This window comes from Mobula hypostoma, chromosome X2 (assembly GCF_963921235.1).
Source record: "Mobula hypostoma chromosome X2, sMobHyp1.1, whole genome shotgun sequence".
NCBI classification, from domain to species: Eukaryota; Metazoa; Chordata; class Chondrichthyes; order Myliobatiformes; family Myliobatidae; genus Mobula; species Mobula hypostoma.
Window position 1 is genome coordinate 3,846,664 of NC_086129.1, and position 21,389 is coordinate 3,868,052.

The 21,389-nt window shown below is 57.0% G+C and overlaps 1 protein-coding gene across 1 annotated transcript in view; it reads right to left on the reverse strand.

Annotated features, from left to right (window-relative positions):
- zgc:193711 (uncharacterized protein LOC569781 homolog) overlaps positions 1-21,389 on the reverse strand; it is a 63,189-nt gene that overhangs the window by 12,870 nt on the left and 28,930 nt on the right. Inside the window, exons 2-3 of the mRNA XM_063038236.1 lie at positions 20,159-20,199; positions 1,480-1,517 (exon numbers count right to left, since the gene is read on the reverse strand). Coding sequence (XP_062894306.1) covers positions 1,480-1,517; positions 20,159-20,199 — 79 coding nt within the window. The remainder of the gene's footprint in view (positions 1-1,479; positions 1,518-20,158; positions 20,200-21,389) is intronic.

Below are 21,389 nucleotides of genomic sequence, written 5' to 3' on the forward strand. Positions count from 1 at the left end.
GATTTCTCAGAGGAAGGCAGCTGCCGGTGTTTTTTTGAGCCATACTCTGACCGGAGCCTCGGCAACCACTTTATTTTTCAAGTGGTTGTCCTGGAGGAAAGATTCTGAGGGTGGTCCCCCACGTCCTCCTCACAGCGCGGTTTTTTTTAAAAATGAGGCCGAGTTGCGAGCTGGACACTCACTCAAACCCGGCACGGACGGAAAGCCTGCCTGGGGGCGGCCCGACCCGCATTCGAACCCGGGGACCTTCGCTCCGGAGTCCGCCGCTGATCTCACTGTGCCACCAGCCGGGTTTACCATGTCAGAATCGTCTCCAGTGCGTGGTGGGGGGAGGGTGGGGAATTTATTAGTGAGGGGGAGGGACAGGAGCCTCTATCGCTCAGAGTGAGACTCCCGTTGAAGCAAAAAAGCTCAGTGAGAGTCTAACCCGATTGCATTCGTCTGCGTCTGCTGAGGCTTGTTCTTGACAATCGGGTCCATGGACTCAGGGACTGGGGCTACGTTATATATTTTTTTTGTGTGTGTGACCGTATGCTTCCGTTAGTCTTGCGAGACCACGGATCTGCGCCTGGAAAGTCTTCACTCTCCAGGGCGCAGGCCTGGGCAAGGTTGTATGGAAGACCGGCAGTTGCCCATGCTGCAAGTCTCCCCTCTCCACGACACCGGTGTTGTCCAAGGGAAGGGCATTAGGACCCGATACAGCTTGGCACTGGTGTCGTCGCAGAGCAATGTGTGATGCCTTGCTCATATGCTTACTGCTAACTTGACTGTGTGTGTGCCTTGTGCTGTGTGTGACTGTTGGTACTGCGTTTTGTACCTTGGTCCCGTTTCGTTTGGCTGCATCCAAATAAAACTTGGGTCAGGGTTGCTATGGCGGTGGGGGGGTGCATAGGTTTAAGGCGAGAGAGAGGAACATTAAAAGTGATTTGAGGAGAAAGTTGTGTGTTTTTTCCTAAGTAAAGAAAAAAGGACGAAGAATGGCTGATACCCCAAACGGAGAAGGCGATGTCACCAGATTCAGTCACAGGGACGAAAGTAGACAAGGCACAGAGCAGCGCCGGCCGAACGCAGGCAAATGGGACAGGTGGCGGCGGGCAGAAAGTTTCAATTATTTTATTCAGAGAGACGGCGCAGAACGGGCCCTCCCCCACCCCCACCCCCACCCCCCGCGACTTAGCCCTAACCTGACCACGGGACAATTTACAACGGTCAGTTCGTCTTCGGACCGCGAGAGGGAACCAGAACACCTGGGGGAGCCCACGCCGGGGCTGGACTCTGAGTCCCGACGCCCCCGAGCTGCAATCGCGCCTTGCTACCGCGGCACCCCCAGGTGTCAGCGTGAATATCATGGGCTGAACGGCCTGTTTCTGAGGTGTACAAACCCCCCCATTACTCTAAGCCCTCTCAGTATTACAGTTGTGTACATAATGGCTGAGGACACCAACCATCTTATCACCTCTATTTCTTCGTTATTATTACCTGTGTGTGTTTACTCTCTCTTGCCCCGGTATTAAGACCTACAGAAAAAAAAGAATTTGTAAAATCTTAGTATCATCCTTGTGGGGGGAAAAACAGAATTAAGAGACTGAACATTGCTTTAAAGCTACATCTGAACACCTCTGAAGTTTGGAATCCCCAGTTAAGACTGACTTCCCCAAGTGATACGATTATTCAGACTGTGAGACATAGGGAGCAGAATTAGGCCATTCAGCCCATCGAGTCCACTCCGCCATTCCATCACAGCTGATCCCGGATCCCACTCAACCCCGTACACCTGCCTTCTCGCCGTATCCTTTAATGCCCCGACCGATCGGGAAACGACGAACTTCCTCCTTAAGTATACCCACGGGCTCGGCCTCCACCGCAGTCTGTGTCAGGGCGTTCCACAGATTCACTGCTCTCTGGCTAAAAAACAAATTCCTCCTTACCTCTGTTCTGAAAGGTCGCCCCTCAGTTTTGAGGCTGTGTGCCCTCTAGTTCTGGATACCCCCCGCCACCAGAGGAAACATCCTGTCCACGTCCACCCTGTCTAGTCCTTTCAACATTCGGTAGATTTCAATGACACCCCTCACGCACTCTTCCGAATTCTAGCGAGTACAGGCCCAAAGCTGCCCAATGCTCCTCATGTGTCAACCCCTTCATTCCCGGAATCGTGTGTTGTCTCCAAGGGCAACACGTCCTTTCTGAGATATGGGGCCCAAAACTGTTGACAATACTCCAAGTGCGGCCTGACCAGAGCCTTATAAAGGCCTCAGCATTACCTCCCTGCTTTCGAATTCTGCATTTTATTTATAATATACGTCTACATCTTAAAATCAGTTCATCGATTTAGAGCTACTTCAACCACAGCCCAGGCGATGTAAATCACAGATATAGAAGGTCTCTAGGCCATTGAGCAGCCGGCCCAAAGAGCTGCCCTGCCCTGAGGCCTACCCGTTTGAATCCCCGGCCTAGTGCGCATGCGTCGGTCGTGCATGCAGCCTGGTACAGCCGTTCCGATCTATTCTTACCTCCCTCTTCCTACTTTTTAATTTATGTTATTTTTTGTATTTTTTTCCTCACGGTAACACGTCGAAGCTGCACCCTCTCTAACATGCTGGTAGAGAGAGTTTTATTTGGGTTTTCTTCAGCGCTGGAAATGGTTACATCCCGACACGCGGGACAGAAGCAAGGTCGCATTGTGTATTCCACGGAACAACAAAGACCGGCCGGCTTAGCGAACAGAGCGGTGGACACCCCTGCTGAAATCCAGAGGAAAACACACAGAGGGGGATCACAAAGCTGAGGAGAGAGGACTGGGTCGAGACAACAGAGACTTTTGGAGAAGAGGAGTTCGGTGGGTAATATCGTTCCGCCTGACCAGAAGTGCACTGAGAGCGGTAAGCGTAAAGGAGTTGGGCGCTTACTGATCTGATTAACAACGGATGGTGCAATCCGGGTCATATTACGATCGAGGAACGTGTTTGCAGACTGGATACTGAACTTTTTACTGTTGGACTTCGGCCACATTCCACCGTGATACAACACTGGGCGTCACGGGAGGTCGTTCCTGCCTGTGGCCAGCGAACGTGCAGCTCCTCCCGTGGAGGGTCAGACACCCTGAGCCAATAGACTGGTCCTGGACTTATCTCCATCTGGCATAGTTTGCATTTTGTTGTTTGATTGTGGTTTTTGTATTGCTATATTTACGCTCTATTCTTGGTTGGTGCGGCTGTAACAAAACCAAATTTCCCTCGGGATTAATAAAGTATATCTATCTATCTATCTATCTAGCTGCAGGACGATGTACAACGCCCAGCTCACCTACCGACAGGTACGCCTTTGGACTGTGGGAGGAAACCAGAGCACCCGGAGGAAACCTTCGCGGTCCACGGGGACTCCTTACAGAGGACACCGGAGCTGAACACGCCCCGAGTTGTAATGGCACTGCGCTAACCTCCGCGTCGCCAGGATTGGCAGGCCGAGGACGGAACCCGAGGGAATTTCAGAAACTTCAAAGTACAATTATTAATTGGAGTAGGTATACTGTACGCAGCCTTGAGAGTTTGTCCCCTTACAGGCAGCCACTGAACAAAGGAACCCGCAGATAAAGGAGACCGCATCTGTTGTCCAGAGCAACACGTACAAAACGCTGGAGGAACTCAGCAGGTCAGGCAGCATCTATGGAGAGGAATAAACACAAGGGGTTCTGCAGATGCTGGAAATCCAGAGCAACACACAGAAAATGCTGGAGGAACTCAGCAGGTCAGGCAGCATCTTTGGAAAAGAGTGAACAGTTGAAGTATTGGGCCGCGACTCCTGACGAAGGTCGACTGTTTACTCTTTTCCAAAGAGGCTGCCTGGCCTGCTGAGTTCCTCCGGCGTTTGTGAGGGTCCCTCAGCAGACTGATTAAGCTCAACGAAGCCTTTTTTGTTTTCGGCATTTTCTCTACCCCATTGTTTTGAGTACTCACCCTAAATTAGTGTTTCTTAAAATTTCCTCCTCCCCATTCATGTATCAGATGATGGAAAGCAACATCCATCGTTCAGGAGCCCCACCACCCAGGGCAACCTGGCTTTTCGCTGCTCCCATCAGGAAGGAGGTACAGGAGCCTCAGGACCCACACCACCAGGTTCAGGAACAGTTATTACCCCTCAACCATCAGGAAGGAGATACAGGAGCCTCAGGACCCACACCTCCAGGTTCAGGAGCAGTTATTACCCCTCAACCATCAGGAAGGAGGTACAGGAGCCTCAGGACCCACACCACCAGGTTCAGGAACAGTTATTACCCCTCAACCATCAGGAAGGAGGTACAGGAGCCTCAGGACTCATACCACCAGGTTCAGGGACAGTTATTACCCCTCAACCATCAGGAAGGAGGTACAGGAGCTTCAGGACCCACACCACCAGGTTCAGGAACAGTTATTACCCCTCAACCATCAGGAAGGAGGTACAGGAGTCTCAGGACTCACACCACCAGGCTCAGGAACAGTTATCACCCCATATCCATCAGGAAGGAGGTACAGGAGCCTCAGGACCCACACCACCAGGTTCAGGAACAGTTATTACCCCACAACCATCAGGAAGGAGGTACAGGAGTCTCAGGACTCATACCACCAGGTTCAGGGACAGTTATTACCCCTCAACCATCAGGAAGGAGGTACAGGAGCTTCAGGACCCACACCACCAGGTTCAGGAACAGTTATTACCCCTCAACCATCAGGAAGGAGGTACAGGAGTCTCAGGACTCACACCACCAGGCTCAGGAACAGTTATCACCCCATATCCATCAGGAAGGAGGTACAGGAGCCTCAGGACCCAAACCACCAGGTTCAGGAACAGTTATCACCCCTCAACCATCAGGAAGGAGGTACAGGAGTCTCAGGACTCACACCACCAGGCTCAGGAACAGTTATTACCCCTCAACCATCAGGGAGGAGGTACAGGAGCCTCAGGACCCACACCACCAGGTTCAGGAATAGTTATTACCCCTCAACCATCAGGAAGGAGGTACAGGAGCCTCAGGACCCACACCACCAGGTTCAGGAGCAGTTATTACCCCTCAACTATCAGGCTCTTGAACTAGAGGGGATAACTTCACTCAAATTCACTCGTCCCATCACTGAACTGTTCCCACAACCTATGGACTCACTTTCAAGGACTATTCATCTCCTGTTCTTGATATTTATTTATTATTTATTTATTTATTGTTATTATGTCCTTCTTTTCGTCTTTGCGTAGTTTGCTGTCTTCTGCACTCTGGTTGAACGCCCAAGTTGGGCAGCCTTCCATGGACTCCATTATTAGAGGTGTATGGGGTGTCAGGGAGGGGTAGCACCTCTGGTGGGGGAACATGTCACGTCCTTTTCAAGGCGGTTAGTCCACCTTTGGTCCCCACCTGGCACTCAGCTCTCACCTGTGGCTCCCCGTAGCTGTTTGCATGCGACAGCGGCCACACCCCGGGCAACGGCTTCGACAAGCCGGCTAAACCAGGTGAGGGTAGCCGATGGGTCTCAAACCCTCGGTGAGATAGGGAGTTGTCTATCCCAGCATGTGAAGACAGACTCCGGTGGATTGAGCGGACGAGACCAATGGAAGGTCCGACGGTCAAGAAGGCGGTCTCTGCAAGCGTCGTGGAACGTGTAGAGCAGGACAAGACACAGAAGACGTCCTGGTCATCCACTGCGCCTCGTCCCATCTCCAGCCGTCTCGACTCTGTCTTGCCACTGGATCCAGATGGGAATTGGGAAGAGAGAGTGAGGCTGACGCTGCGTAACTCTCCCTCACTTAAATCCAAATCACGCGCTAGTCTCGACACCATCATAATGGTGTCGACGTCCTCATCGACGCCAATGATGGACGAACATATGGTTATTATAGAAACATCGAAAACCCACAGCACAATATGTTGTAGATTTATTGGGTATGCCTGTAAGAAAGCAAATCTCCAGGTTGTACGTGGTGACGTATGTGAAGTTTGGCAATAAATTCACCTTTAGCTTCCAACTTTGAAACTAGTCTGGCAGAATGAGCGCCTACCGTGGGTTGGACTTTCAAGTTTGGTGATATTATCAGGGAAACCCCTTTTGTACCTGGAGTTGTCCATTGGTTGGGCATAAATAACCCAGTGCTTTCCCTGGTGCGAGGCAGACCACACACTTCCCTGCAAGTCACTGCCCTGAATGGAGGTGAGAGGCCCCATCTCTCATTGCTTCCAGCAATCGCCTGAGCCCTCGAAAAGCTGTGGGCCGCCGCTCTGCGGAGCTGGGAGCAGAATCTGGAGACCTTAATTGTGCATCTTTGTGTTTGGCGGCTGCCTGCAAGAAGGTGAACCCCAAGGTTGAGTACGGCACGCATCATCATGGTGCGCCGCATCGTATGACATCATCATCCCGCGCCGTGGGCGAACGTGGTCTTTTCCACGGCCATGATTGTTCTTGGCAAATTTTTCCATGGAAGTTCTTTGCCGTCGCCTTCTTCTGGGCGGTGTGTGTCTTTACAAGACGGGTGACCCCAGCCATTGTCAATACTCTTCAGAGATTGTCCCCCTGGCATCACCAGGACTCGTGATCTGCACCGGATACTCCTACGACCGGCCACCACCTGCTCCCATGGCTTCACTTGACCCTGATCTGGGGGCCAAGCACCTCGCCCAAGGGTGACCTGCAGGCCAGCGGAGGGAAGGAGCTCCTCACACCTCCCCCGGTAGAGACGTATCCCCACCGCGACACCCACATGCAGGTTTACACACCTTGCTAATAAACGGACATGGTGGAAGGAGAGATTGAGCTGCGGCCAGAATGCAATAAACGGCTTCCCGTGCTGAAAGTTTCCGCTACTCTTATTCCAGAACCGCCAGCAGACTGGCTCGCCTGCCCGCCACGGCGTCCGGCCGGCGGCTGAAAGTCGATCTCGGCGAGCTCCGCCACCACCGAGGTCTGAGCTCAGTCTCTAGGGAACTTCGAAGTGGTGGGTCGTGGTTGAACGGGCAGGCCGAGCCGGGGAGGCGTTCGAACGCAAGGAAGCCAAGTATCAGGACGTGGCCCAAGACAGGGGTGGAGGGGCACGACGTGACGGGGTGTAAAGTCTGGCTGGCTGCTCGCTCTGCAGAACCCACTCTCTCCTTGGCGTTACAGGGGGCTGCAAGGCAAAGGACCACCAGAACAGTCACAGGGGCTGCCAAGTGAGCCTCCCGCCAGCTTTAGATCGAAGGGTACGAGCCATGGACCAGTGCTGCTGGGACACAGGCCAGGGCCTGATCAGCCCTGGCTGGGTTGCCTGGGCGAGAGGGTCCGATGTTGAGAGACCCGAGACGCCCGACGACCCCAGGTGACATCACCGATGACGTGTCCCTGCGCGTCTGAAGGCCGTATCCTGGCATCCAGGCATCTACTCATCAGCAAACAACACAACCAGCAAACGGCCAACGACCCGAACCGTTCCGTCTGGTTTGCTCTCCGCTGATGCTAACCGACCCGCCGGGGATTCCCAAACGTCCCGTTTTTATTCTGACATGGAATTTACTACCCTCCGGGGTGGTGGCCACGGCAGTGTAGGGGTTAGCAGTACCAGAGACCCCAGTTCAGTTCCCACTGCTGTCTGTAGAGAGTCTGTACGCCCTCCCCGTCACCACGTGGGTTTCCCCCGGACGCTCTGGTTCCATCCCACAGTTCGAAGGTGTGTCGGTTGGTAGGGCAATCGGTCATTGTGAATTAGATGGGGGAGAATGGGGAGAATGGGGAGATGGGGAGATTGGGGAGGACAGGGAGAATGGGGAGAAAGGGGAGAATGGGGAGACGGGGAGAATGGGGAGAATGGGGAGACTGGGGAGACTAGGGAGATTGGGGAGATTGGGGAGATTGGGGAGAATGGGGAGAATGGGGAGACTGGGGACATGGGGAGATGGGGAGATGGGGAGATGGGGAGAATGGGGAGATGGGGAGAATGGGGAGAATGGGGAGATTGGGGAGATTGGGGAGATTGGGGAGATTGGGGGAGAATGGGGAGACTGGGGAGATTGGGGAGATGGGGAGACTGGGGAGACTGGGGAGACGGGGAGAATGGGGAGATTGGGGAGATTGGGGAGATTGGGGAGATTGGGGAGAATGGTGAGACCAGGGAGATTGGGGAGAATGGGGAGACTGGGGAGATGGGGAGAATGGGGAGAATGGGGAGAATGGGGAGAATGGGGAGATTGGGGAGACGGGGAGAATGGGGAGAACGGGGAGAATGTGGAGACGGGGAGAACGGGGTGAACGGGGAGTCTGAGGGGAGAATGGGGAGACGGGGAGAATGGGGTGAATGGGGAGACTGAGGGGAGAATGGGGACACTGAGGGAAGAATGTGGAGACGGGGAGAACGGGGTGAATGGGGAGACTGGGGAGAATGGGGGAGAATGGGGAGAACGGGATGAATGGGGACACTGAGGGGAGAATGGGGAGACGGGGAGAATGGGGGAGAATGGGGTGACGGGGAGAACGGGGTGAATGGGGTGATGGGGAGAACGGGGTGAATGGGGAGAATGGGGTGAATGGGGAGACTGAGGGGAGAATGGGGTGAATGGGGAGAATGGGGAGACGGGGAGAACAGGGTGAATGGGGAGACTGAGGGGAGAATGTGGAGATGGGGAGAACGGGGTGAATGGGGAGACGGAGGGGAGAATGTGGAGATGGGGAGAATGGGGTGAATGGGGAGACTGAGGGGAGAATGAGGTGAATGGGGAGACTGAGGGGCGAATGTGGAGACAGGGAGAACGGGGTGAATGGGGAGACGGAGGGGAGAATGTGGAGACAGGGAGAACGGGGTGAATGGGGAGATGGGGAGAACGGGGTGAATGGGGAGAACGGGGAGAATGTGGAGACGGGGAGAATGGGGTGAATGGGGAGACTGAGGGGAGAATGTGGAGATGGAGAGAACGGGGTGAATGGGGAGACTGAGGGGAGAATTGGGTGAATGGGGAGACTGAGGGGAGAACGGGGTGAATGGGGAGACTGAGGGGAGAATGTGGAGATGGAGAGAACGGGGTGAATGGGGAGACTGAGGGGAGAATGTGGAGATGGAGAGAACGGGGAGAATGGGGTGAATGGGGAGACTGAGGGGAGAATGGGGTGAATGGGGAGACTGAGGGGAGAATGTGGAGACGGGGAGAATGGGGTGAATGGGGAGACTGAGGGGAGAATGGGGTGAATGGGGAGACTGAGGGGAGAATGTGGAGAAGGGGAGAATGGGGTGAATGGGGAGACTGAGGGGAGAATGAGGTGAATGGGGAGACTGAGGGGCGAATGTGGAGACGGGGAGAATGGGGTGAATGGGGAGACAGGGAGAACGGGGTGAATGGGGAGACGGAGGGGTGAATGGGGAGACTGAGGGGAGAACGGGGTGAATGGGGAGACTGAGGGGAGAATGTGGAGACGGGGAGAACGGGGTGAATGGGGAGACTGAGGGGAGAATGAGGTGAATGGGGAGACTGGGGAGACGGGGAGAATGGGGTGAATGGGGAGACTGAGGGGAGAATGATGGAGACGGGGAGAACGGGGTGAATGGGGAGACTGAGGGGAGAATGTGGAGACGGGGAGAATGGGGAGAATGGGAGACGGGGAGAACGGGGTGAATGGGGAGACTGAGGGGGAGAATGGGGAGACTGAGGGAGGAGATGGGGAGACGGGGTGAGAACGGGAGACTGAGGGGAGAATGTGGAGGGGAGACTGATGGGGAGAATGATGGAGACTGAGGGGAGAGATGGGGAGAATGGGGAGACGGGGAGAACGGGGTGAATGGGGAGACTGAGGGGAGAATGGGGAGACTGAGGGGAGAATGGGGTGAATGGGGAGACTGAGGGGAGAATGTGGAGACGGGGAGATGTGGAGACGGGGGAAATGGGGTGAATGGGGAGACTGAGGGGAGAATGGGGAGAGGGGAGAATGTGTGGGGAGAACGGGGGAATGGGGAGACGGGGAGAATGGGGTGAATGGGGAGACTGAGGGGAGAATGGGGAGACTGAGGGGAGAAGGGGTGAATGGGGAGACTGAGGGGAGAATGTGGAGACGGGGAGAATGGGGTGAATGGGGAGACTGAGGGGAGAATGGGGAGACGGGGAGAATGGGGTGAATGGGGAGACTGAGGGGAGAACGGGGTGAATGGGGAGACTGAGGGGAGAATGTGGAGATGGGGAGAACGGGGTGAATGGGGAGACTGAGGGGAGAATGTGGAGATGGGGAGAACGGGGTGAATGGGGAGACTGAGGGGAGAATGGGGAGACGGGGAGAATGGGGTGAATGGGGAGACTGAGGGGAGAATGTGGAGAGGGAGAAGGGGTGAATGGGGAGACTGAGGGGAGAATGTGGAGATGGGGAGACTGAGGGGAGAAGGGGTGGGGAGAGAGGGGGAATGGATGGGGAGACTGAGGGAGAATGTGGGAGGGAGAACGGGGGAATGGGGAGACTGAGGGGGAATGGGGACGGGAGAGAATGGGGAGACGGGGAGAATGGGGTGAATGGGGAGACTGAGGGGAGAATGTGGAGACGGGGAGAACAGGGTGAATGGGGAGACTGAGGGGAGAATGTGGAGACGGAGAGAACGGGGTGAATGGGGAGACTGAGGGGAGAATGGGGAGACGGGGAGAACGGGGTGAATGGGGAGACTGAGGGGAGAATGTGGAGACGGGGAGAACGGGGTGAATGGGGAGACTGAGGGGAGAATGGGGTGACGGGGAGAATGGGGTGAATGGGGAGACTGAGGGGAGAATGGGGTGACGGGGAGAACGGGGTGAATGGGGAGACTGAGGGGAGAATGGGGAGACTGAGGGGAGAAGGGGTGAATGGGGAGACTGAGGGGAGAACGGGGTGAATGGGGAGACTGAGGGGAGAATGTGGAGACGGGGAGAACGGGGTGAATGGGGAGACTGAGGGGAGAATGTGGAGACGGGGAGAACGGGGTGAATGGGGAGACTGAGGGGAGAATGGGGAGACGGGGAGAACGGGGTGAATGGGGAGACTGAGGGGAGAATGTGGAGACGGGGAGAATGGGGTGAATGGGGAGACTGAGGGGAGAACGGGGTGAATGGGGAGACTGAGGGGAGAATGTGGAGACGGGGAGAATGGGGTGAATGGGGAGACTGAGGGGAGAATGTGGAGACGGGGAGAATGGGGTGAATGGGGAGACTGAGGGGAGAATGTGGTGACGGGGAGAATGGGGTGAATGGGGAGACTGAGGGGAGAATGTGGAGAACGGTGAATGGGGAGTATGAGGGGAGAATGGGGAGACGGGGAGAACGGGGTGAATGGGGAGACTGAGGGGAGAATGGGGAGACTGAGGGGAGAATGGGGAGAACGGTGAATGGGGAGTCTGAGGGGAGAATGGGGAGACTGAGGGGAGAATGGGGAGAACGGTGAATGGGGAGTCTGAGGGGAGAATGGGAGACGGGGGAAAGGGTGAATGGGGAGACTGAGGGAGAGAATGGAGCTGGGGAGAATGTGGAGGGGGAGAACGGGGTGAATGTGGAGACTGAGGGGTGAATGGGGAGACTGAGGGGGACGGGTGAATGGGGAATGGGGGAGAATGTGGAGATGGGGAGAACGGGGTGAATGGGGAGACTGAGGGGAGAATGTGGAGACGGGGAGAACGGGGTGAATGGGGAGACTGAGGGGAGAATGGGGTGAATGGGGAGAATGGGGTGAATGGGGAGACTGAGGGGAGAATTGGGTGAATGGGGAGACTGAGGGGAGAATGGGGTGAATGGGGAGACGACTGAGGGGAGAATGTGGGAGAATGGAGACGGGGAGAACGGGGTGAATGGGGAGACTGAGGGGAGAACGGGGAGAGGGGAGGGTGAATGGGGAGACTGAATGGGGAGACTGAGGGGAGAATGTGGAGATGGGGAGAACGGGGTGAATGGGGAGACTGAGGGGTGAATGGGGAGACTGAGGGGAGAATGGGGTGAATGGGGAGACTGGGGGAGAATTGGGACGGGGAGAATGGGGTGAATGGGGAGACTGAATGGGGAGACTGAGGGGAGAATATGGAGACGGGGAGAACGGGGTGAATGGGGGAGGGGTGAATGGGGAGACTGAGGGGAGAATATGGAGACGGGGAGAACGGGGTGAATGGGGAGACTGAGGGGAGAATGGGGTGAATGGGGAGACTGAGGGGAGAATGGAGAGGGGAGACTGAGGGGAGAATGTGGAGACGGGGAGAACGGGGTGAATGGGGAGACTGAGGGGAGAATGTGGAGACGGGGAGAACGGGGTGAATGGGGAGACTGAGGGGAGAATGGGGAGACGGGGAGAATGGGGTGAATGGGGAGACTGAGGGGAGAATGTGGAGACGGGGAGAACGGGGTGAATGGGGAGACTGAGGGGAGAATGTGGAGACGGAGAGAACGGGGTGAATGGGGAGACTGAGGGGAGAATGGGGAGAACGGTGAATGGGGAGACTGAGGGGAGAATGGGGAGAACGGGGTGAATGGGGAGACTGAGGGGAGAATGGGGAGACTGAGGGGAGAATGGGGTGAATGGGGAGACTGAGGGGAGAATGTGGAGACGGGGAGAACGGGGTGAATGGGGAGACTGAGGGGTGAATGGGGAGACTGAGGGGAGAACGGGGTGAATGGGGAGACTGAGGGGAGAATGTGGAGACGGGGAGAACGGGGTGAATGGGGAGACTGAGGGGAGAATGTGGAGACGGGGAGAATGGGGTGAATGGGGAGACTGAGGGGGATTGTGGAATGGGGAGAACGGGGTGAATGGGGAGACTGAGGGGAGAATGGGGAGACTGAGGGGAGAACGGGGTGAATGGGGAGACTGAGGGAGAATGTGGAGATGGGGAGAATGGGGTGAATGGGGAGACTGAGGGGTGAATGGGGAGACTGAGGGGTGAATGGGGAGACTGAGGGGAGAATGTGGAGATGGGGAGAATTGGGTGAATGGGGAGACTGAGGGGAGAATGGGGAGACTGAGGGGAGAATGTGGAGACGGGGAGAATGGGGTGAATGGGGAGACTGAGGGGAGAATGTGGAGACAGGGAGAACGGGGAGAATGGGGAGACTGAGGGGAGAACGGGGTGAATGGGGAGACTGAGGGGAGAATGGGGTGAATGGGGAGACGGAGGGGAGAATGTGGAGACGGGGAGAACGGGGTGAATGGGGAGACTGAGGGGAGAACAGGGTGAATGGGGAGACTGAGGGGAGAATGGGGAGAATGGGGAGACTGAGGGGTGAATGGGGAGACTGAGGGGAGAATGAGGGGTGAATGGGGAGACTGAGGGGAGAACGGGGTGAATGGGGAGACTGAGGGGAGAATGGGGAGACGGGGAGAACGGGGTGAATGGGGAGACTGAGGGGAGAATGTGGAGACGGGGAGAACGGGGTGAATGGGGAGACTGAGGGGAGAATGGGGAGACGGGGAGAACGGGGTGAATGGGGAGACTGAGGGGAGAATGGGGAGACGGGGAGAATGGGGTGAATGGGGAGACTGAGGGGAGAATGGGGTGAATGGGGAGACTGAGGGGAGAATGGGGAGACGGGGAGAATGGGGTGAATGGGGAGACTGAGGGGAGAATGTGGAGATGGGGAGAACGGGGTGAATGTGGAGACTGAGGGGAGAATGGGGAGATGGGGAGAACGGTGAATGGGGAGACTGAGGGGAAAATGTAGAGATGGGGAGAACGGGGTGAATGGGGAGACTGAGGGGTGAATGGGGAGACTGAGGGGAGAATGTGGAGATGGGGAGAACGGGGTGAATGGGGAGACTGAGGGGAGAATGTGGAGACGGGGAGAATGGGGTGAATGGGGAGACTGAGGGGAGAATGGGGAGACTGAGGGGAGAATGGGGAGACCGAGGGGAGAATGTGGAGATGGGGAGAATGGGGTGAATGGGGAGACTGAGGGGAGAATGTGGAGACGGGGAGAACGGGGTGAATGGGGAGACTGAGGGGAGAATGGGGAGACGGGGAGAACGGGGTGAATGGGGAGACTGAGGGGAGAATGTGGAGACGGGGAGAACGGGGTGAATGGGGAGACTGAGGGGAGAATGTGGAGACGGGGAGAATGGGGTGAATGGGGAGACTGAGGGGAGAATGTGGAGACGGGGAGAATGGGGTGAATGGGGAGACTGAGGGGAGAATGTGGTGACGGGGAGAATGGGGTGAATGGGGAGACTGAGGGGAGAATGGGGAGACTGAGGGGAGAATGGGGAGACTGAGGGGAGAATGTGGAGACGGGGAGAACGGGGTGAATGGGGAGACTGAGGGGAGAATGTGGAGATGGGGAGATCGGTGAATGGGGAGACTGAGGGGAGAATGTGGAGACGGGGAGAACGGGGTGAATGGGGAGACTGAGGGGAGAATGGGGAGATGGGGAGAACGGGGTGAATGGGGAGACTGAGGGGAGAATGGGGAGATGGGGAGAATGGGGTGAATGGAGAGACTGGGGGAGAATGTGGAGACGGGGAGAAGGGGGTGAATGGGGAGAACGGGGAGAATGTGGAGACGGGGAGAATGGGGTGACGGGGAGACTGAGGGGTGAATGGGGAGACTGAGGGGAGAATGTGGAGACTGAGGGGAGAATGTGGAGACGGGGAGAATGGGGAGACTGAGGGGTGAATGAGGAGACTGAGGGGAGAACGGGGTGAATGAGGAGACTGAGGGGAGAATGGGGTGACGGGGAGAACGGGGTGAATGGGGAGACTGAGGGGAGAATGTGGAGACGGGGAGAACGGGGTGAATGGGGAGACTGAGGGGAGAATGGGGAGACGGGGAGAACGGGGTGAATGGGGAGACTGAGGGGAGAATGGGGAGACGGGGAGAATGGGGTGAATGGGGAGACTGAGGGGAGAATGGGGTGAATGGGGAGACTGAGGGGAGAATGGGGTGACGGGGAGAATGGGGTGAATGGGGAGACTGAGGGGAGAATGTGGAGATGGGGAGAACGGGGTGAATGGGGAGACTGAGGGGAGAATGGGGAGATGGGGAGAACGGGGTGAATGGGGAGACTGAGGGGAGAATGTGGAGATGGGGAGAACGGGGTGAATGGGGAGACTGAGAGGTGAATGGGGAGACTGAGGGGAGAATGTGGAGACGGGGAGAACGGGGTGAATGGGGAGACTGAGGGGAGAATGTGGAGACGGGGAGAACGGGGTGAATGGGGAGACTGAGGGGAGAATGTGGAGACGGGGAGAATGGGGTGAATGGGGAGACTGAGGGGAGAATGGGGAGACTGAGGGGAGAATGTGGAGATGGGGAGAATGGGGTGAATGGGGAGACTGAGGGGAGAATGTGGAGATGGGGAGAACGGGGTGAATGGGGAGACTGAGGGGAGAATGGGGAGACGGGGAGAACGGGGTGAATGGGGAGACTGAGGGGAGAATGTGGAGACGGGGAGAACGGGGTGAATGGGGAGACGGAGGGGAGAATGTGGAGACGGGGAGAATGGGGTGAATGGGGAGACTGAGGGGAGAATGTGGAGACGGGGAGAATGGGGTGAATGGGGAGACTGAGGGGAGAATGTGGAGACTGAGGGGAGAATGGGGTGAATGGGGAGACTGAGGGGAGAATGGGGAGACGGGGAGAATGGGGTGAATGGGGAGACTGAGGGGAGAATGGGGAGACTGAGGGGAGAATGTGGAGACGGGGAGAACGGGGTGAATGGGGAGACTGAGGGGAGAATGTGGAGACGGGGAGAACGGGGTGAATGGGGAGACTGAGGGGAGAATGGGGAGACTGAGGGGAGAATGTGGAGACGGGGAGAATGGGGTGAATGGGGAGACTGAGGGGTGAATGGGGAGACTGAGGGGAGAATGTGGAGATGGGGAGAACGGGGTGAATGGGGAGACTGAGGGGAGAATGTGGAGACGGGGAGAACGGGGTGAATGGGGAGACTGAGGGGAGAATGTGGAGATGGGGAGAACGGGGTGAATGGGGAGACTGAGGGGAGAATGGGGAGATGGGGAGAACGGGGTGAATGGGGAGACTGAGGGGAGAATGGGGAGATGGGGAGAACGGGGTGAATGGAGAGACTGAGGGGAGAATGTGGAGACGGGGAGAAGGGGGTGAATGGGGAGAACGGGGAGAATGTGGAGACGGGGAGAATGGGGTGACGGGGAGACTGAGGGGTGAATGGGGAGACTGAGGGGAGATTGTGGAGACTGAGGGGAGAATGTGGAGACGGGGAGAATGGGGAGACTGAGGGGTGAATGAGGAGACGGGGTGAATGAGGAGACCGAGGGGAGAATGAGGGGAGAATGAGGGGGGTGGGGAGACGGGGAGAACGGGGTGAATGGGGAGACTGAGGGGAGAATGTGGGAGACGGGGAGAACGGGGTGAATGGGAGACTGAGGGAGAATGTGGAGACGGGGAGAACTGGGGTGATGGGGAGACTGAGGGGAGACTGAGGGGAGAATGGGGAGACGGGGAGAACGGGGTGAATGGGGAGACTGAGGGGAGAATGGGGAGACGGGGAGAATGGGGTGAATGGGGAGACTGAGGGGAGAATGGGGTGAATGGGGAGACTGAGGGGAGAATGGGGAGACGGGGAGAATGGGGTGAATGGAGAGACTGAGGGGAGAATGTGGAGATGGGGAGAACGGGGTGAATGGGGAGACTGAGGGGAGAATGGGGAGACGGGGAGAATGGGGTGAATGGAGAGACTGAGGGGAGAATGTGGAGATGGGGAGAACGGGGTGAATGGGGAGACTGAGGGGAGAATGGGGAGACGGGGAGAATGGGGTGAATGGAGAGACTGGGGGAGAATGTGGAGACGGGGAGAAGGGGGTGAATGGGGAGAACGGGGAGAATGTGGAGACGGGGAGAATGGGGTGACGGGGAGACTGAGGGGTGAATGGGGAGACTGAGGGGAGAATGTGGAGACGGGGAGAATGGGGTGAATGGGGAGACTGAGGGGAGAATGGGGTGACGGGGAGAACGGGGTGAATGGGGAGACTGAGGGGAGAATGGGGAGACGGGGAGAATGGGGTGAATGGGGAGACTGAGGGGTGAATGGGGTGAATGGGGAGACTGAGGGGAGAATGGGGAGACGGGGAGAATGGGGTGAATGGGGAGACTGAGGGGTGAATGGGTGAATGGGGAGACTGAGGGGGAATGGGAGACTGAGGGAGAATGTGGAGATGGGAGAGAATGGGAGAGGGGAGAATGTGGGGAGACTGAGGGGGAGAGACGGGGTGAATGGGGAGACTGAGGGGAGAATGGGGAGACGGGGAGAATGGGGTGAATGGGAGACTGAGGGGTGAATGGGGAGACTGAGGGGAGAATGTGGAGATGGGGAGAACGGGGTGAATGGGGAGACTGAGGGGAGAATGTGGAGACGGGGAGAATGGGGTGAATGGGGAGACTGAGGGGAGAATGTGGAGATGGGGAGAACGGGGTGAATGGGGAGACTGAGGGGAGAATGTGGAGATGGGGAGAATGGGGTGAATGGGGAGACTGAGGGGAGAATGTGGAGACGGGGAGAACGGGGTGAATGGGGAGACTGAGGGGAGAATGGGGAGACGGGGAGAACGGGGTGAATGGGGAGACTGAGGGGAGAATGTGGAGACGGGGAGAACGGGGTGAATGGGGAGACCGAGGGGAGAATGTGGAGACGGGGAGAATGGGGTGAATGGGGAGACTGAGGGGAGAATGTGGAGACGGGGAGAACGGGGTGAATGGGGAGACTGAGGGGAGAATGTGGAGACGGGGAGAATGGGGTGAATGGGGAGACTGAGGGGAGAATGGGGAGACGGGGAGAATGGGGTGAATGGGGAGACTGAGGGGTGAATGGGGTGAATGGGGAGACTGAGGGGAGAATGGGGAGACGGGGAGAATGGGGTGAATGGGGAGACTGAGGGGAGAATGGGGAGAATGGGGAGACTGAGGGGTGAATGGGGAGACTGAGGGGAGAATGGGGAGATGGGGAGAACGGGGTGAATGGGGAGACTGAGGGGAGAATGTGGAGATGGGGAGAATGGGGTGAATGGAGAGACTGAGGGGAGAATGTGGAGATGGGGAGAATGGGGTGAATGGAGAGACTGGGGGAGAATGTGGAGACGGGGAGAAGGGGGTGAATGGGGAGAACGGGGAGAATGTGGAGACGGGGAGAATGGGGTGACGGGGAGACTGAGGGGTGAATGGGGAGACTGAGGGGAGAATGTGGAGACTGAGGGGAGAATGTGGAGACGGGGAGAATGGGGAGACTGAGGGGTGAATGAGGAGACTGAGGGGAGAACGGGGTGAATGAGGAGACTGAGGGGAGAATGGGGTGACGGGGAGAACGGGGTGAATGGGGAGACTGAGGGGAGAATGGGGAGACGGGGAGAACGGGGTGACTGGGGAGACTGAGGGGAGAATGGGGAGACGGGGAGAACGGGGTGAATGGGGAGACTGAGGGGAGAATGGGGTGACGGGGAGAATGGGGTGAATGGGGAGACTGAGGGGTGAATGGGGAGATGGGGAGAGGGGTGAATGGGGAGACTGAGGGGTGAATGGGAGACTGAGGGGAGAAGGGGTGAATGGGGAGACTGAGGGGAGAATGGGGGAGGGGAGAACGGGGTGAATGGGGAGACTGAGGGGAGAATGGGGAGACGGGGAGAATGGGGTGAATGGGGAGACTGAGGGGAGAATGTAGAGATGGGGAGAACTGGGGAGACTGAGAGGTGAATGGGGAGACTGAGGGGAGAATGTGGAGACTGAGGGGAGAATGGGGAGACGGGGAGAATGGGGTGAATGGGGAGACTGAGGGGAGAATGTGGAGATGGGGAGAACGGGGTGAATGGGGAGACTGAGGGGAGAATGTGGAGACGGGGAGAATGGGGTGAATGGGGAGACTGAGGGGAGAATGGGGAGACTGAGGGGAGAATGTGGAGATGGGGAGAATGGGGTGAATGGGGAGACTGAGGGGAGAATGTGGAGATGGGGAGAATGGGGTGAATGAGGGGAGAATGGGGAGAGTGGGGAGAACGGGGTGAATGGGGAGACTGAGGGGAGAATGTGGAGACGGGGAGAACGGGGTGAATGGGGAGACTGAGGGGAGAATGGGGAGACGGGGAGAATGGGGTGAATGGGGAGACTGAGGGGAGAATGTGGAGACGGGGAGAATGGGGTGAATGGGGAGACTGAGGGGAGAATGGGGTGAATGGGGAGACTGAGGGGTGAATGGGGAGACTGAGGGGTGAATGGGGAGACTGAGGGGTGAATGGGGAGACTGAGGGGAGAATGGGGAGATGGGGAGAACGGGGTGAATGGGGAGACTGAGGGGAGAATGTGGAGATGGGGAGAATGGGGTGAATGGGGAGACTGAGGGGAGAATGTGGAGACGGGGAGAACGGGGTGAATGGGGAGACTGAGGGGTGAATGGGGAGACTGAGGGGAGAATGTGGAGACGGGGAGAACGGGGTGAATGGGGAGACTGAGGGGTGAATGGGGAGACTGAGGGGAGAATGTGGAGACGGGGAGAACCGGGTGAATGGGGAGACTGAGGGGAGAATGTGGAGACTGAGGGGAGAACGGGGTGAATGGGGAGACTGAGGGGAGAATGTGGAGACGGGGAGAATGGGGTGAATGGGGAGACTGAGGGGAGAATGGGGAGACGGGGAGAACGGGGTGAATGGGGAGACTGAGGGGAGAATGGGGAGACGGGGAGAACGGGGTGAATGGGGAGACTGGGGGAGAATGTGGAGACGGGGAGAAGGGGGTGAATGGGGAGACTGAGGGGAGAATGTGGAGACGGGGAGAATGGGGTGACGGGGAGACTGAGGGGTGAATGGGGAGACTGAGGGGAGAATGTGGAGACTGAGGGGAGAATGTGGAGACGGGGAGAATGGGGAGACTGAGGGGTGAATGAGGAGACTGAGGGGAGAACGGGGTGAATGAGGAGACTGAGGGGAGAATGGGGTGACGGGGAGAACGGGGTGAATGGGGAGACTGAGGGGAGAATGGGGAGACGGGGAGAACGGGGTGAATGGGGAGACGGAGGGGAGAATGTGGTGACGGGGAGAATGTGGAGATGGGGAGAACGGGGAGAATGGGGAGACTGAGGGGAGAATGTGGAGACGGGGAAAACGGGGAGACGGGGAGACTGAGGGGTGAATGGGGGAGATGAGGGAGAATGGGTTGACGGGGAGAATGAGATGGAGAGACGGGGTGACTGGGGAGACTGGGGAGACAGTGGGGGGGAACATCCCTGATCACTCACCTGTACTGTTCTTTGTTGACTTTCTCTTTTGGGATCCGTACCTGTCGGAGAAAAAAAGTACTTTAACGAGCTGAAATCAGTAATTAAGCAGTCATCTTTAAACAGACGCACGCTGGGAGGGGAGGTGGCTTGGAGACAAAACAGAAAACCCCGACAATGAGGAGGATAAAGCTCCCCCACACTCACACCATTGAGCTCATCTACACAGAGCGTTGTCGCAGGAAAGTCCCACAAAAAGTACTGGATACAGACCAGTTGATCACGGGTAAAGCCCTACCCAGCACTGAGCAGGTCTACACGGAGCGTTGTCGCAGGAAAGCAGCATCGATCATCAGGGACCCCCACCACCCAGGACACGCTCTCTTCTCAGTTCTGCCAACAAGAAGGAAGTACAGGAGCCTCAGGACCCACACCACCAAGTTCAGGGACAGTTATCACCCCTCAACCATCAGGAAGGAGGTACAGGAGGCTCAGGACCCACACCACCAGGTTCAGGAACAGTTATTACCCCTCAACCATCAGGAAGGAGGTACAGGAGCCTCAGGACCCACACCACCAGGTTCAGGGACAGTTATTACCCCTCAACCATCAGGAAGGAGGTACAGGAGCCTCAGGACCCACACCACCAGGTTCAGGGACAGTTATTACCCCTCAACCATCAGACTCCTGAACCAGAGGGGATAACTTCACTCACCCCAACACTGAACTGTTCCCACAACCTACGGACTCACTTTCAAGGACTTTTCATCTCACGTTCTTGATATTTATTGCTTGCTTATTTACAGCACATTGTTCTCTGTAACTTCCACCATCTCCATCGGGATCCCACCGCCGAGCATATCCCTCCCTCCCCTAACTTCCCGCTTTCCGCAGGGGCCGCTCCCTGCACGACTCCCTCGTCCACGCGCCCCTCCCCACTGATCTCCCTCACTACCACTCAGGGCCCCAAACGGCCCTTCCAGGCGAGGTGACACTTCACCTGAGAGTCTGCTGGGGTCATCTGCCCTGTCTGGTGCTCCCATTGTGGCCTCCTGTATCTCGGTGAGACCCTGACGCAGATCGGGAGACCGCTTCTCCGAGCATTTACGCTCCGTCCGCCAGAGCAAGTGGGATCTTGGGGTGGAGATCTCGGACAATCTCACCTGGTCCAGGAACACCACTGGGATTGTGAAACGGGCCCAGCAGAGATTGCACTTTCTAAGGAAGCTTAAACAAGCATCACTCCTCACTA